This window comes from Anoplophora glabripennis, unplaced genomic scaffold (assembly GCF_000390285.2).
Source record: "Anoplophora glabripennis isolate ALB-LARVAE unplaced genomic scaffold, Agla_2.0 scaffold77, whole genome shotgun sequence".
Lineage (NCBI taxonomy): Eukaryota > Metazoa > Arthropoda > Insecta > Coleoptera > Cerambycidae > Anoplophora > Anoplophora glabripennis.
In genome coordinates this window covers 96,205-111,338 of record NW_019416717.1, presented here as the reverse complement: position 1 = coordinate 111,338, position 15,134 = coordinate 96,205, and the positions used below count along the sequence as shown (strand labels likewise).

At 32.2% G+C, this 15,134-nt stretch overlaps 1 protein-coding gene across 1 annotated transcript in view; it reads left to right on the top strand.

Annotated features, from left to right (window-relative positions):
- LOC111691270 overlaps positions 1-15,134 on the top strand; it is a 68,013-nt gene that overhangs the window by 45,236 nt on the left and 7,643 nt on the right. The window contains exon 2 of the mRNA XM_018716473.2: positions 11,799-11,907. Within this exon, the coding sequence (XP_018571989.1) occupies positions 11,799-11,870 (72 nt within the window). The 3' untranslated portion in view covers positions 11,871-11,907. The remainder of the gene's footprint in view (positions 1-11,798; positions 11,908-15,134) is intronic.

Sequence of the window (15,134 nt, the reverse complement as noted above, 5' to 3'; positions counted from 1 at the left end):
TACTTAAAAGGGGCTCCGTACCCTGTCCGCACGACACTGACTTAAGTATAACTACCATTTAAAAGACGTTTCTGTAACTGTAAGCAGTAGCAAATTTCATTAGTAAAGTCAGTTATAGATTCTTTACATAAAACAAAATATTTATATCCACTTTTTTTAATTTTAATGCTGTGTATCTTGAAGATTAAGTCTCCTGAAACAAAAGTTCACATTTCACATCACATTTTTGAAAATTGGTTTGAAAATTATCTGAAAAATCGACAAATAAAATTTGTTATAATTAAATAAACGTTTTATTGCTGAAAAATCATCAAATACGGAGTGCTCCATTTTTAAGATTTTAACACATAATTTTTTAGCTTTGGTTTGATATAATTCAGATTGTTTTGAAAAGATTCTCCTTATGTGCAAGGCCTCCTGAGATATCAAAACGAAAAGTTATATTTTATTATTAATGAAAGCTATTTAGAATCACTAAAAAGGTATACTTACATTAACAATTTGGTTGAATTTGAAAAGCCAAATTTTCATTAAAAATTATTTCCATCTAAATCAAAATATTGTTGCTGCTGACTGTCAGAAGATATGCCATGACATTTTATGTCGCTTTCTTAAAATATTTAACCTACATTTTTATGTGTACAGGGTGTGCTATTTAACACTCTCGCTGCCAATATCTCCGAAATGGAGAAATTTATTTTATTTCCGGAAATTGGGATTGTTATTCGAGGGACCTAACAACACCAGTTTCCGGAACTAAAATAAATTTCTTCATTTCAGAGATATTGGCAGCGGGAGTGTTAAATGGCACGCCCTGTATACGAACAAAAAAATATTAACTCGGGAATCATTTTAGAATAAAATTTTTAAATTTTACATTCATCGAACTGGATTATATGAACGGAGGTCATATCGAGATATCCAGTAACTATTAGAATTAGAAAAAAATACTAGAATATTACTTTTTACATTTTTATTTATGAACATGGGTCATTTCGAGTAAAAATTCGTAAAAGTTCATATAAATATATTAATCAGTACTCTAAAGGAGCCTCTACAAATTGCTGGCATAGAATAAGGTTTCATATTTTTTAGGAGCTTTATCCTCAGAGAATAAAAAAATTCTATGCCAGTGATTTTTATAACTTTTGACATATTGCACTGTATGTAAAATCGTATTTCCAACAAAAAATTCTCTAAATGTTTTTGTAGAGTTAATAATTTTAGTTATTTTCAATTTAACTTAACTGTGTACATTAAAAAAAAAATGAGAACTCTAAAACTCGTTCTTTGAGTAAATTAGAACAGATTTTTCCCAAAACTCAAAAAATGTAAGGGGGGGTATAGCAGTCTTACGTGGGACACTGTATATTCAACAATATACAGGGTGTCCCAGAATAACGTGTACACCCTGTATATTTCTCAGTACCATCGCAGTATAATACAAATCAGTACGGATATAGAACAATGATTACCAATAATAATTTTTTGCACATGTCTCCAATCTACTTCTTTAGAACATTGCGCTGTTTGTTTGCATCTGTATAATCTGTATTTTCTCTTATTCATAAATTATTGCTGCATTATCTGAATTAGTCTTTATCTTTATTTAATATAAGTTATAATAATTTGTCATGAAAAGGTACAAAAAAGAAGTTCCTTTTAAGAGAAAAGTCCGCCGTTCTCATAAATCTACAAAACAGAATAGAATCTGCTCCAATTTAATATCGCTAACTTACTCAAAACAATTCTTTGTGTATTAGCATATTTGTGTTCTGGTTGATTTTCTAAGAATTAATAGTAATATATTCATGTATCAGTCATAGTCATAACATTAGCACCTTCGCCAAATTTTTAAATTCATGGAATTTATCAATATTTCTTGTGGCATTGAATTTTTCCATTTTCATTATTCTATTGGGGTAAAACCAAGCTAGATATATAACTAGAGCCAAGTTAAGATACAAATTTCTCCATTCCCCCAACAGGATCTTCTTCACCACTTTGTTTTATTTGTGGCATAAGCAATTATGAAATTAATATTAATATGATGCTTATCAGGGCTCAAAACAAAACTTTTAGTTGTGAAATCTTAAGTGCGAGGCTAAAATATTCAAATACTAACTACTCTTTTGTTGCGCATATATTAATTACACTAAGCAAAACATTAATTAGATAAACATCTTAGTATCCATTATACAAAATATATTTTTGATGAGACTGCTAACCCCAAGCACAAACCATTAGAAGATCCAGTGCCCATTGAATTGTACAACTGGAATTGTTATTCCTGTACTTTTGTTCTTCTCTAATTAATTGAAGAAGTCGTCAACACAGGCACTACCTTCTCGCCAGGTAACCCCGATTAGCACCTACCGAGCGAACGATGTAGTAGATAGGAAGAAAGCGACCGCTCTTGAAGTGACTCCACTACCACGCGGCCTTGCCCCGGGGTGACTGACCCAATCTGAGCCATCAAAGTTCGCTGTAGATCACCTCACTGTGAACTCGTGCGACGGTTTGACATCTGTGCGAAACCCGACAACAGAAGACATTGCCTCTTTGCCGTCAATAAATTTTCAGTCCCTGAGAACTATTCCGGGGGAATAAATAATTCGTTTATTGTTCGCTAAAAAATACACATATAATGTGTCAAAATGTTACGGATAGGACGGACAGTATGAATATGGAAAAAGTGCCATGGAATTATGGATCTGATTTCATGGTCTCACTAGGAACTTGGTCCTAGATAATTAAGAGCACATGCCTTGGGTCGACGTTCGAACACTCTCCTTGTAAGCTCCGTGAAATTGGCTATTCGGCGCCTTGTTTAGTGGGATTCCAAACTGTCGTAAATTTTTTGTCCTTGAGCCGTTTTGACTATATCTTTGTGATAGTTTTAACATATTTCTTATAATTTCGGGGAAAAGCAGGATAGTGTCTCAGACAGGATAGAAAATTCGAAAGTATAGCGAAAATTTTTATTTTTTTCCTCCAGTTTCCTGCTATATCGCAGATTTCTGAGATAATATTTAGTGACTCAAGACAGACCTCTAATGGCGGTAGAGAAGCTGGTTTTCCTGGTTGTTTAAATTTTTTTTCTGAAAATTCGAAAGTGTAGTAAAAAATTCTTCAGACACACATTTTATAGTTGCTGTAATTTAAACTAACCAGAAACACGTCACATTCAATTTACCAAAATTAATATTCCATCGATTTTGACTCGCCCTGTACGTTCCAGTCTCCAGTGTATAATTCATTATTTGCTATCAAATAAAGCTGTTCCGCCGGCTCAAAAGCTGAGCAAATAATTAAAATAAAGGAAATAATTACGTTCAAGCATGAAAGGCCCGCGGCAAGTAGACGGTGAAGATCCCTTAACTTAATGGTCTGAGTGCTCCAGCGTCGGTGGCTTGAGATTTAAAACACTAGGTTTCGGATTAATTTGTTTGCTTAGCGCTTCTCCGTACTAGTAGGATATCGCCGCAGGTATTTGCGCAAGAATTCGGTTTCGGATTTGTGAAATAAGTTTTTATGACTGAAATGCATATGAATATAATTGTTATCGTGTATTAAGTGTAAACCTTAAAATTGTACCCAATCGATTTTTTTTTACTATATAATCCGGTCAAAATAGACCAAAAAATAGTGGTAAGTTTACAATAATTCGCATAGGGCAAAATATTTCTATAGGTCTTTGGTACACTATTATAAGTAAAATGTTAAAAGTCCCCACCGATCCCATGCGTGCTGAAAAATGTATTCAAGGTCAAAGGTCGCAAATACCGGTTTTTTACATTTTTCTCGTAAACAGTACCTAATCATAAAAATAGGTCAGACAAAAATTGTGGATCATACAATTGTCTACAAAAATTGTCACAATACTTTTTCAATGTTCAGAAGGGGTAAAACATCAGTATTTAAGTTGGTTGAAAAACGTAATGATTTAATTGAATGCACAGTAGTATTTAAAAATATTGACTCTTCTCCAGAAGTTATCATAAAAAATTGGATTCGCTTTCTACTTGCTGTATATGGAACTCCAAAAAAAATTGATTGAAACAATAAAAGAGTACAACACTATCTTGTCTTCCTCCAACACCTGCTTCATCTTAGGTCTGTTCCAACATGAGTCAGGAATTGGTTCCAAACCGTTCGAAATGTGCATCCAACTAATTCTTGCGATATATTCCGTGAAGACACATTTAGAACTTAGCTGGCCAAACATTTCGAACGGTTCGGAACCAATCACTGACGCTTGTTGGAACAGACCTCTTATCAACACTTATATCGAGTATACTATCAAGTTCAAGTGTAGCTAGCCAATCAACTGAACTCAGAACACTAGGATTGGCTATTAATTGATAAATTTTGGAGCCAACAATTCATAGATATCCAGCAAGAGGAACAAGATAAAGAAGAAAGCGAAGAAGTCATTATTGTTAAAGTAACATTTGAAGATTATCAGTCAGATTAAAGTTTTCCCGAAATCAACAATAATTCGTTCCAGTTTAATCATAACCAATAGTACTACCATTTTTTATTGAATAGAATATTATCTTAAAAAACTGAATCACAATAAATCGTGGAGTATGCCTACCGGGGAAACCATGCTAAAAAAACACACCGAGTACACTTTCTCACAGATGGTGAGGAAATGTGTGCATATCATGTAGAATGCGACTTTTTCAACTTTTGAAATGGTGATATCTCAGGAATGGTGATTCGTAGGAAAAAATGTATTAGAGCAATTTTTGTAGACAATTGCATGATCTACAACTTTTGTCAAATCTATTTTTATGATAACACTTACCGTTTGCGAGAAAAATGCAGAAACCGATATTTGCGACCTTTGACCTTGAATATATTTTTTTACATTTGACTTATACGAAAGACCTACACCAATATACATTTTAATTATGTTTCCTAAGTGTCACAATTGAATAGAAAAGACTTTTTTTTAGTAAACTTTGGACACAAAGCATATTATTTTTGATATAATGTAATATGAAATACATCTTAAATAACAAATGCCTTCTCATTTCAGAAAAATGGTAACCACATAACATTTGTCTTCTGTATCTCGATCTGTCATATTTTTTAATGTTCTTTCCTTCTTACAAGTTCCGTATGCCCATTATTAAAATAACCTGAAAAAAAAAGACGTGAATTATTTTCATTAATAAATGATAAATAGTAATAAGAACAAAAATAATAGTTAAACATTTTCTACTTACTGTCGTTGGTATCAGAATTCGTTCAGACAAAAAATGAGCTCCAGTACTGGCCTGGTAACATTATCACTGCGGAAACTTGCGGATAAGATGATTTTGGTGAAAATATCTTAAAATGTGCTACAGACACATTTTCAAATGTTTTCTTTTCCGTACGTCACTTTTTGAAGTAATTATAAGTTGTTTTCGAAGCAATTTTCGAAAAAATACTGTTTCTACACAGTTGCAAAGGCGTTTTTGCATTCACGAATGGTTTCTTTACTCACTGGTGCTCACAAAAGAATCGCTTCTTGAATACTTCGGAATTTAGAATAAAAAATAAGTTTAAATTAATAATTTTAGAACACCTCATTAAAAACTAGTAGATTTTTTTATGAGAATATATTTTTTTTTATTAATTATCTGATCTGATTTTGTCTGACCTAGAAATATTTAAGTGTGTAACATGTAAATTTAAATTTTTGCGTGCACAGCCAATTTGCAGTTTGAAAATAGCTCTTGTCCTATATTCCGGTTTATTGAATCTAATATTCTAAATATGTAGGTTAACATTTACTTTCATACAACTACAACCTACTTATATTCAAAGTGTTAATCCTATTTATCTTCTGCTAAAGCATGTTACATTAAAATTGCAACTTTATGCTTTAAGACTACATTGATACTATTTGAAATTGCTATTGTATTAAAACAGATCTCTTATTTTACAGAACTGTTTTTGCTACATTTTTAAATCATTACTCATTAGGTTATTATCTGATAATTTGTGTTTATGTAAAATTTCGACTAGGTTTAAAATAGGCACTGTTCAAACGAAACTTTTGTTACCAAATATGTCCAAATCAGCTTGGCTGGCATGACTTTCTTTACATTTTTTCTTCGACGATAATTTTCAAAATATTCATGACCTTGAAAAAATGTCCAGACATAATTTAAGCACTAGCTTACTGATAATTTTAACTTTTACTGATGTCAATCGAAACATTCCACTGTTACAAGTCATGCAACAGTCTGTTCTAATTCACATATCGCAGTAGTATATTTTATAAAGTATCATATATTTATGTTTTCACTCTTGGGTGGTCGTATATACTAAATTATCAAACATCTAGAGAAGGTACCGTTCGGTAAATATCTGACATGGTTCAAGAACTTCATACTACTTATAAAAGAACATATTACATTAGTTTTACAGAGAAGGTAGAAGGTACCTAGACGCAGCTTGTTAGGTTACATTCTTCTCGCGTGTAAAGTTGAAGTAAGGTCTACAAACATCATCTATCAATTACTACCGACTCCCATGCATACGACTGGGAACAATTTTCGCGTCAGTTATAAAATAAGCAGAAGGCGCAGATATATAATATATGTATACATATACAGTGTGTCCAAGATAATGATGGGATAGCATTAGGATTTAGGAAACGGTAAGAGATACGGGGTGGCTCAAATTAGAAAAAAGTTGTGTTTTTTTATACCTAACGATATGCCGTTTAGAAAGTTTTAAAATTCCGGGTAGTTCCGGAGATATTCGGAAAAACCCGAAATTTTGCAAAATCGTTTCATTGCGCAGCGCAACGCAATACTGCCAACCACACTAAATATCTCCATTAGTGAAAGTTCGGTTATTTGTTTATCAAAACTGATATTTTTCAAATGTTTCAGAAAGATACCTATTCTCGTGTACAGCTTTGCAAAGATTAAACGTCGGTTATTTCACAAACATTTTTACTTCAAAGTGTTTTCAGTCACAAACAAAAATTAAAACATTGTGTTGGCTAAATCGTTCAAAGAGTAACACTAAAAAGCAGATGAAATATGAATGTCAGACACCTCATATATCGGAACATGTACACTTCAAAATATTTAAAATAGCGATATATTAGTTTTATCCCGTAATATTGCGATCTTGTACTCATTTATCATACAAGAAAAAACTAATGTATGTGTACATATCGGAAGCAGTAACTGCCACACATCTAAAGTTAATATAGTGCAGAAATATTGGAAACAAATACTAATTTATAATTGTCACTTACACGCTCTTAAATATATGTAGAGAGTAATGTAGGTCGTCCATCTGCTGTGTCGTACCAGAATTTATTTTTATTACACATATTAGTTTTAATGTAGGTTGCCAAACGCGCCCCATTACTTTTAATAATGATCTCTTGCAAGACTGAATATATTGTTATTTTAATCTTAATAGCCCCGTTCTGCGAGCCGGGATAATTAAAATATGTGGCGTTTTATTAGTCGGCCCGAGAAGATGCATTTGAATTGTTTATAGCCGGATTTATTTCAGCATAGACGCGAGAAATGTTTTTACATGAGTTTATGTCCAGAAGTAATTGGAAGAGAGATCATATCTATTTCTACCTGAATTTTTTTCTCACAGAAAATGGCAGGTTACAGAAAAAAGAGAATAATACACGAGCTAGATGCAAGGTAATCAAATTAGGTAATTCATTTCTGAAAATGCACTAATTTTCAGTGGTTTTATAAGATTTTTTCTTATATGTATTTTCAATTATTTTCCAGATTAGCAGTTGAAAATCAGTTTGATAAAATTCTCGGCCTTGATGTACGAAAGAAGTAAGGGGCGTTTTCTTCAAAATTAACATTCTAAAGTTATTTTTTTGCGGACTGAATAAAATTTATGTAACAATTGATAAATATTTTTACAGAGTGATTTATGTATAATTAGACATCGGAAATTTTGTGGCGACATAACAGTCAAATAAATAAACATTAGTAATCGATATTATCTGGTAAGCGGCAATATGCGCTGTAGTAGAAGAAATAGGCTAAGTCTGTGGTCAAGCCGTGTGCAGCTCTATGCTGACAATACACAATGCTAATGACTGCCATAAAAACACGTGCCATACATTCGACTAAGTAAAACGTTAAACTTAATTACATTTTCTGAAGAAAAAAGTTTCAATAAACACTTCTATCTCCAAAAAAAAACTGAAAACTTGGCTTTTCTTCCTTCTTCCTTATTTTTTTGACTATTGACAATATGGTAACGAAAATCGGTGAGTAAACATGTCAAAATTTTCATTTGCTTTTTTCATGGCAACTACGATTAAATAAAATAAATAATAATAAAATCTCTTCACTTAAGTATTATACATCGTTGAACTCAAAATTTAATGCTTCATCTAGTGGTGCAAAAATCCAATATGGCGTCCAAAAGAAAATCAAAAATTGGTTATGAAAACATAAAGATTTGGGAGGTCAGAAAAATGTTATAACCCTCAGATGGAGCATATGGTCTTGTTCTCATTACTCTACTTTCAGTAATAGAACAGATGTGGAAGAAAGAGGAAAGGGCAAGTTTTTTTTTCGGTTTATTTCAGAAACGGTGCAACTTATCTCCAATTTCTTTTCATAATCGGAAATAGCATGAAAATATGTTACTTCTTTGTAATTTAACCAACCCTGTAAATCTTCTAGTTTAGGGGATACTAATGGTGTACACCTTAAAAGTGACCACCCTGTATAGTATCAGCGATGTGAATATGCCGGATATCCCAAATTTTAACCATGACACAGGCATCAATGAAGGAAGGAAAAAATGATGCTCTTTGATATATAAATTTGTTCTCGAAATCTTACCATTTTTTGTTTTATAGGATGATAAAGTTTAAAGAAAAATATTACAAGTATATGTCGATATCTTTCGAATTAATGGAGAAATTGCTCTGTTCTTTCTTATATTTTGTCATTATGATACAAAATGCAGTAGAATTTATTTAAGTGATTGTGTATCTCTATTCATTTTTAAATGCATATCTATTTTTTGAAAATTTTAACACCCCATTTCTATGAAACCAGGTCGTAAAGGCTGAAATCAGAAAAAATTGTTAGATTTGGAGAAGGAAAATGCTCCTTATTTTTTTTATACGTTTTTGCCTAATACTCTGTATACTTTTAAATTTATCTAAAAGTATGAACTACAAATTGTTGATTATTTGTACCAAATCGATAAAGCTTTGCTAAACTAAAAAGTCAAGAGATCGTTTTCATTTAAAATAATATTTGCATTTCAAGAATTACAAAAAAAAAACATTAGGAAAATACAAAAAGAAATCTCACAAAGTGTTGTTTCTAGTATTTTAGTGATTGTTAGTGACTGTAGTTAGTAATGACTAATTACTGCCACTAAAAGTTTGATATAAAGTTTAAAATATTACTAAGAATGTATGCGTTGTCTATGGGACATCAATCAATAAGTTTTGACAGTTTTGAATAAGTCACTTATTTTCTACACCGTAATATTGTAGGAGTTCAATTAAAAGCCTTTTTTCTCGAAAACCGTCCACATTAGGAAGTTCTAACAAGATTTTTAGAAAATAAAATTGTACATTTGAAATTGAAACTCGAATGGTAAAAAACCTAACCTCAAAAAAATTAGAACTTAAAATGTAGTACGAATGTAGCATAACTAGCGCCCTCTATGAAATATATAAAAAATAATTAGACCAGCGTATTTGGTATCCTTAAAAACCCAAATTTCATAAAAATATTTCGCACCGTTTGGATATTTTCGTCAAAATTCTATTTAAAACCTTTTTTAGAAAATTGCAATAGGTGTATACACAGCATCCCAAAAACGATGGAATTTTGGAAACAATGTTATTTATCAAACTGCATGTCATTATTTTTAATTGTTCCGTGGATTCCTGAATTTTTGTAATTAAAATTCGGAACATCCTGTGTACTAAAATTTTTTTGTTAGTAGAAATAACAGAATTTAATTATCTTCATTCATATTAATTTTTCAAGATATCGATCTCTCTGTACGAAAATATATCTATGGGGGTATTTTGCTCTCCAAACATACTTAAAATTTTAAAATAACAAAGTAACAAAAACCTAATAAATAATTCTAATATTCAGATATCCATCATCGCTGTCTAGTCTATGTAATAGAAAAAATAACAACTCTAAACGATACTAGAACATATTTTCTTAAAAAACAAACTATTTTCGTTAATTACTTGTTTGTTTTGACAACTTTTTTAGTTCCTATATTCGTGACATTCATCACGTTAATAGGTACTGTGGCGCTTTACTCATTACTTTCCTGCTAAAAAAACAATATAATTAACTGTCAAGTTTCGTGACAATGACAATTCCGTTCTTCCCTTGCCAGCTGCCTAAACGAGGATAATATTTATTATTTCATTTTGGATTACGCTCAATTATCATAAAAAGAAGGTGACACTACTTCACCAATAATTTCGCAAGGACTCGAGGCGTACATACGAAACACATACATTTAACGGTACATAAAGTGATCCTCTTGTAGAATTAATGAGTGAGAACCGGCTAAGCGATATTCGAACATACATATGCATGCTTAATTTCATTTTTTTTTATTGCGGAAAAATATGTCCCACATACTTAATGTACTGCACTTAAAAATGCATTAACGGTACCTTATCTGGCTGCAGGATCTGGCTGACAGTTGCTGGCTCGCTTCCAAAATTGTTTTTTCGGTCTAAAGACTGATACACGTAACTATTCAGCTGTTATATCAGCTTGCTGATTTGATACAGATGGAAATGAAATGTATACAGGGTGTCCGCGGCATAAGTGCCGTTTGTTCAACATGTAGCATTTCCGATTATATTTTTTGGACAAGAGAGTTCATCTTGGTGTCCCCGGAAGAGGTACCGCACTCTTGTAAACTTTTTGATTGTTGATTTTTCGAGAAAAAGTTATCCTTGATAAAAAGTTTTGCTTATATTGCGAAACAGGGCGTCCAAAAAATTTCAAAATGTGAAATTTTCCCTAAGCAAAGCTTTTTTTGGTTTTGTTAAAAACTGTATTTAACAAAGTTGTTCGAGAACTCAAATAAAAAGACGAGATATTTAACTCTTACTTAAAGCAGACAGAAATTGTAAAAAATAAGTAAACTTTTATATTAAATTTAATATTAATTATTAATTATTTCACGTTTTGAAATTTTTTGGACGGCCTGTATGTTTCTATTATATATTTGATTACTGTCCATGGCTTCCCAAGATAAGCCAAACTATTTATCGAGAATAACGTTTTCTCGAAAAATCAATAGTAAAAAAGCTTACAAGAGTGCAGGACCCCATCCAAACGCTATAGATCATCCACAACGAAGTAAAATAGAACTAGAAATTTGTTGAGAATTTTATGAACTTTGATTTTTACTTTACAAAACTCTAAGCAATTTGTTTTATGCATAAAAACGGTTTTAAATGTAGGACCGACACATTATATAGGTGGCACTTGTGTCTCTTACTGTGAATGGGCTCATTCAGCAATTTTTTTATTTGCTTAACGGAAAGATATTGCAAAAAAACTAGAATTTTATATCGCCTACAAGTCATCCAAAAAAAATCACAAACTGTCGCTCTGAGTATCCGCTGAATCGGCGGGTGTGACGTCACCGCATGGGAAACCGCTGCCGCATGCTTGCATGTGTTGTCAGTCAGTTGAACGTTTTTGAAAATGTACCGAATGACCCCATTATTAGCAGTTATTTTTTCTATAATTGTTCATTTTTTTTCTTTATTTCAGGGTTCCGATAGTGGCAAACGAGCGATGAGCTCGGGAGCCCTTTCTAGGGGCTACACCGGGCCACGTGCCTAACAATATGAGGGAGGAAGAACTAGAAGTAGCCCTGAAGGTTAGTAAGTACAATAAATAAGTTGATAAAACTACTTTCAATGTCGAGCAACCAAAGTAACGCCATCTATATTTTATATTTACTCAACCATATAAATATAATCAAGTCCTTTACTCCTTTCGACAGATAGATTCGAAGCTGTGATTTATGTATTTAAGACTATGTATCACATCAACCGCTAAAATTGCCGATAACAATGCATTCTTTCAGCACCATCAATTTTATCCGCTCTCTTACAAATTGTCGTAAAACTACTCTGTTTTACAACCCCTTTATGCCCCATATCTAACCGGGTATAAGGGACAATGAGAAGTTGACATGGAGGCTTTTATCCAGATCCATTCATAAAACTTCAAACGATTCCCTTAAGTTGTTTTCATGCTTTTATGGCTTAATTTCTTTGAGCTTTCCGCATAGAAAGTTTTATCACAGGAAAGTTGGGGCTGGTATTTCTTCCCTTAATTCGATCCAAAACGTACTTAATCATTCCCATTATTTTCCTTGTTTTTTTGCATTATGCGAACAACAAGCCATAAAGTACCACAGTTTCTGTCCCAGATGAATCCGGTTACTGTAATAATTCTATAAGACAATGAAATATAAAATCCTAACCAAACTGTACTAATAAGGCTAAAAAAATTGATTTACATATTTCTCCTTTATTGAAATAAGGTAGGTATATTTTCATGACATGTAAGTCATCTTATCTACTTTACTTATACAATGTGTTAACAAAAAAAATTTTAATAGTGAAAATATCGAATAACTAATTCCTAGTCCCCTCTAGCATTTCATCGAAGACTTTAGCAAACCAAACGGCATCTTTCCAGATCAAAAAATAAAAAAGTTATGGACAGTGCAGCAGTTAGTGCAATTTTGACATTTTAGTTTTGGCAAAATTACTTAAAAACCATTACATTTGTTAACTAAAAAAGTGCACTTCACAAGTAGGGAATTTTAAAAAATAATCATTTCGATATCTACTATCATTTTTGAGAAAATCACATTTTCCTAAAATTTCTAACTTCTAACCTAACTTGAACCCATCCATATCCTTTTAATGATTGAAAATACCGAAAAATTAACGCATGGATCGCTCAAAAACTATTATAGTTACCAAGTTGCGATCTTAGAATAAAAAATTACCTCACAAATAAGGAATTAAAATTCACATTTTAAGATCTTTATTTTAAATATGCGTAGAATAAAAGTCTATGCAAATAATACGAGTTAATAATAGTTATGTATGTACCGAAATGTTGCATTTTTATGAATGAGTCTACTGCTAAGAACCAAGGGAATAAATCATAGGCAATCTGTATTATTGCATAACATCTGTATAATAAATTGGTGAGGCTGTGCTATAAAACTGCAAGTTTTCTTTGCCTTACAGGCTCAATTATTTCACATCCACTTTTACTTCACAGTCGCTGATTGATTTTTCGATATAGCAAATGTGAAGTCATTGAGTTTGTGAAGTATTTGCGGACGTAAAATAATGTGACATTTAAAACATCACCCTTTTCTTTCGAAAATGAGTTCGTAAAACTACGTTTTATGGTGAAGTAGAGTTGTAGCTCAAGTTTGCTCAATTTAAATATAATATCTTAAGTATATTCCAGAAAATGTGATTTTTTTCATTTTAATTTTCTGCATCTCGGAAATCAGTGGTTTTAGATCAATAGTTCATAGTTTTCAGTTAAAATGATCTAAGGAACATGCCCCAAAAGCTATGACACGAACGTAGAAAACACCCTGTATTCTGGAGAGCAGAAAATAATTCTTATCTTTCTATAAAATTACTCTTTAATAAATCTTGAAAATTAACTTTAAACATATCATTCTCTCTAAAACCGCAAAAAGAACAAAAACTGAGTTAGTAATCTGGGCATAATACTGGAAAGTTTATACAGGGTGTCAGACTATGGTCGACGAGGTACGGTATTAGATAAAGTATGGGTCCTAGAGCTTCGGGAAAAAAAAAATTGATTAATAAATCGACCAAGATAAATCGCTGTAAATAGTTTTCAAGTTCGTAGCTCGGCCGCTAGGTGGCGCAATCTACATACCAAAACATAGAGTTGAATTTTTCTCGGAAATGTTTCCTATTCAGGTATATTAAATAGTACAAATATGGCTAGCCGGATTCATTGCGCATAACTTTCGACTACCTCTCGACAGAAAGGTTGGGGGAAGCCCCTAATGTCTGATCAGAAAAATGCATTTTTTTAAGGATTGGCTCATCAAAAACCCATAGTGTTATACCTCGCTGGAAAGGACTTTCATGTTTTATTTCGTGGTGAATGCGTAATGTCATTTGCCTCAATATGGAAACCTATACATGCCGTTATTTCAAGAGAATGCCGTTTTATGGATTTTTCTCAAAAATTTTAAATGCAATGCTATAGTTTTCTTTACATAAATGAATTCAGCACAAAAAATTGATGACTATAGTATAAGTTTGAAATTTCTAACGAAAGTGCTGTTTATTGTTGGCGCTATTTATCCCACCCAAATGAGCGAGTCAATCTTGAACATAATAAAAACAATAACAAACATTGATATTGATATTATGAAAGAACAATTAAATTTTAACAAAAGTAAATATGTTATACCATTATTTTCAATGCAAGAATTTAGAGTTGTTTCAAAATTTTATGATCTTTGACCTTCATATGCGCAGAAACATAATTCTGACCGTCGCCTAATTTATTCTACGTCCTAAAACATTACATCTATTATTCACAGTATATCTCGAGCTCTCGTAGCGGAAACAAGCCTTTGATTCGATTACAAATATCATAATAAAATGCCCTATTCTTTATTATTTTAATTTAAGCAATAAAAATATATAATGAACGTTCGCCAGTTGACTTGATTGATGCCCGAGAGCCTTAGTTCTTTTCTGGTTGTAATGAGGCATGTGGTCTAATTCTGAGTCAATGTTTTCACAACGTGCTTATTAGAAGAATTATGCGGATACGCCACGCCTTTCGCGGTTCATGAGATATTGAAACTACTCTAACCTTCACTGCATGCTTAGGTAATATCGTACTTCGCCGACCTTAGTGGAACACCCCGTATAGTAAAGTTCCTAACCTGCTAAGTGAGAAATGCTTCCCATGGTTATTTCTGTAAAATATCTGGAGGCACCTAATTGTCCTACATAACATCAGAACTATTACAGTCACTGTAATGCAAGACGTAAATACCAGGTCTATTTATAA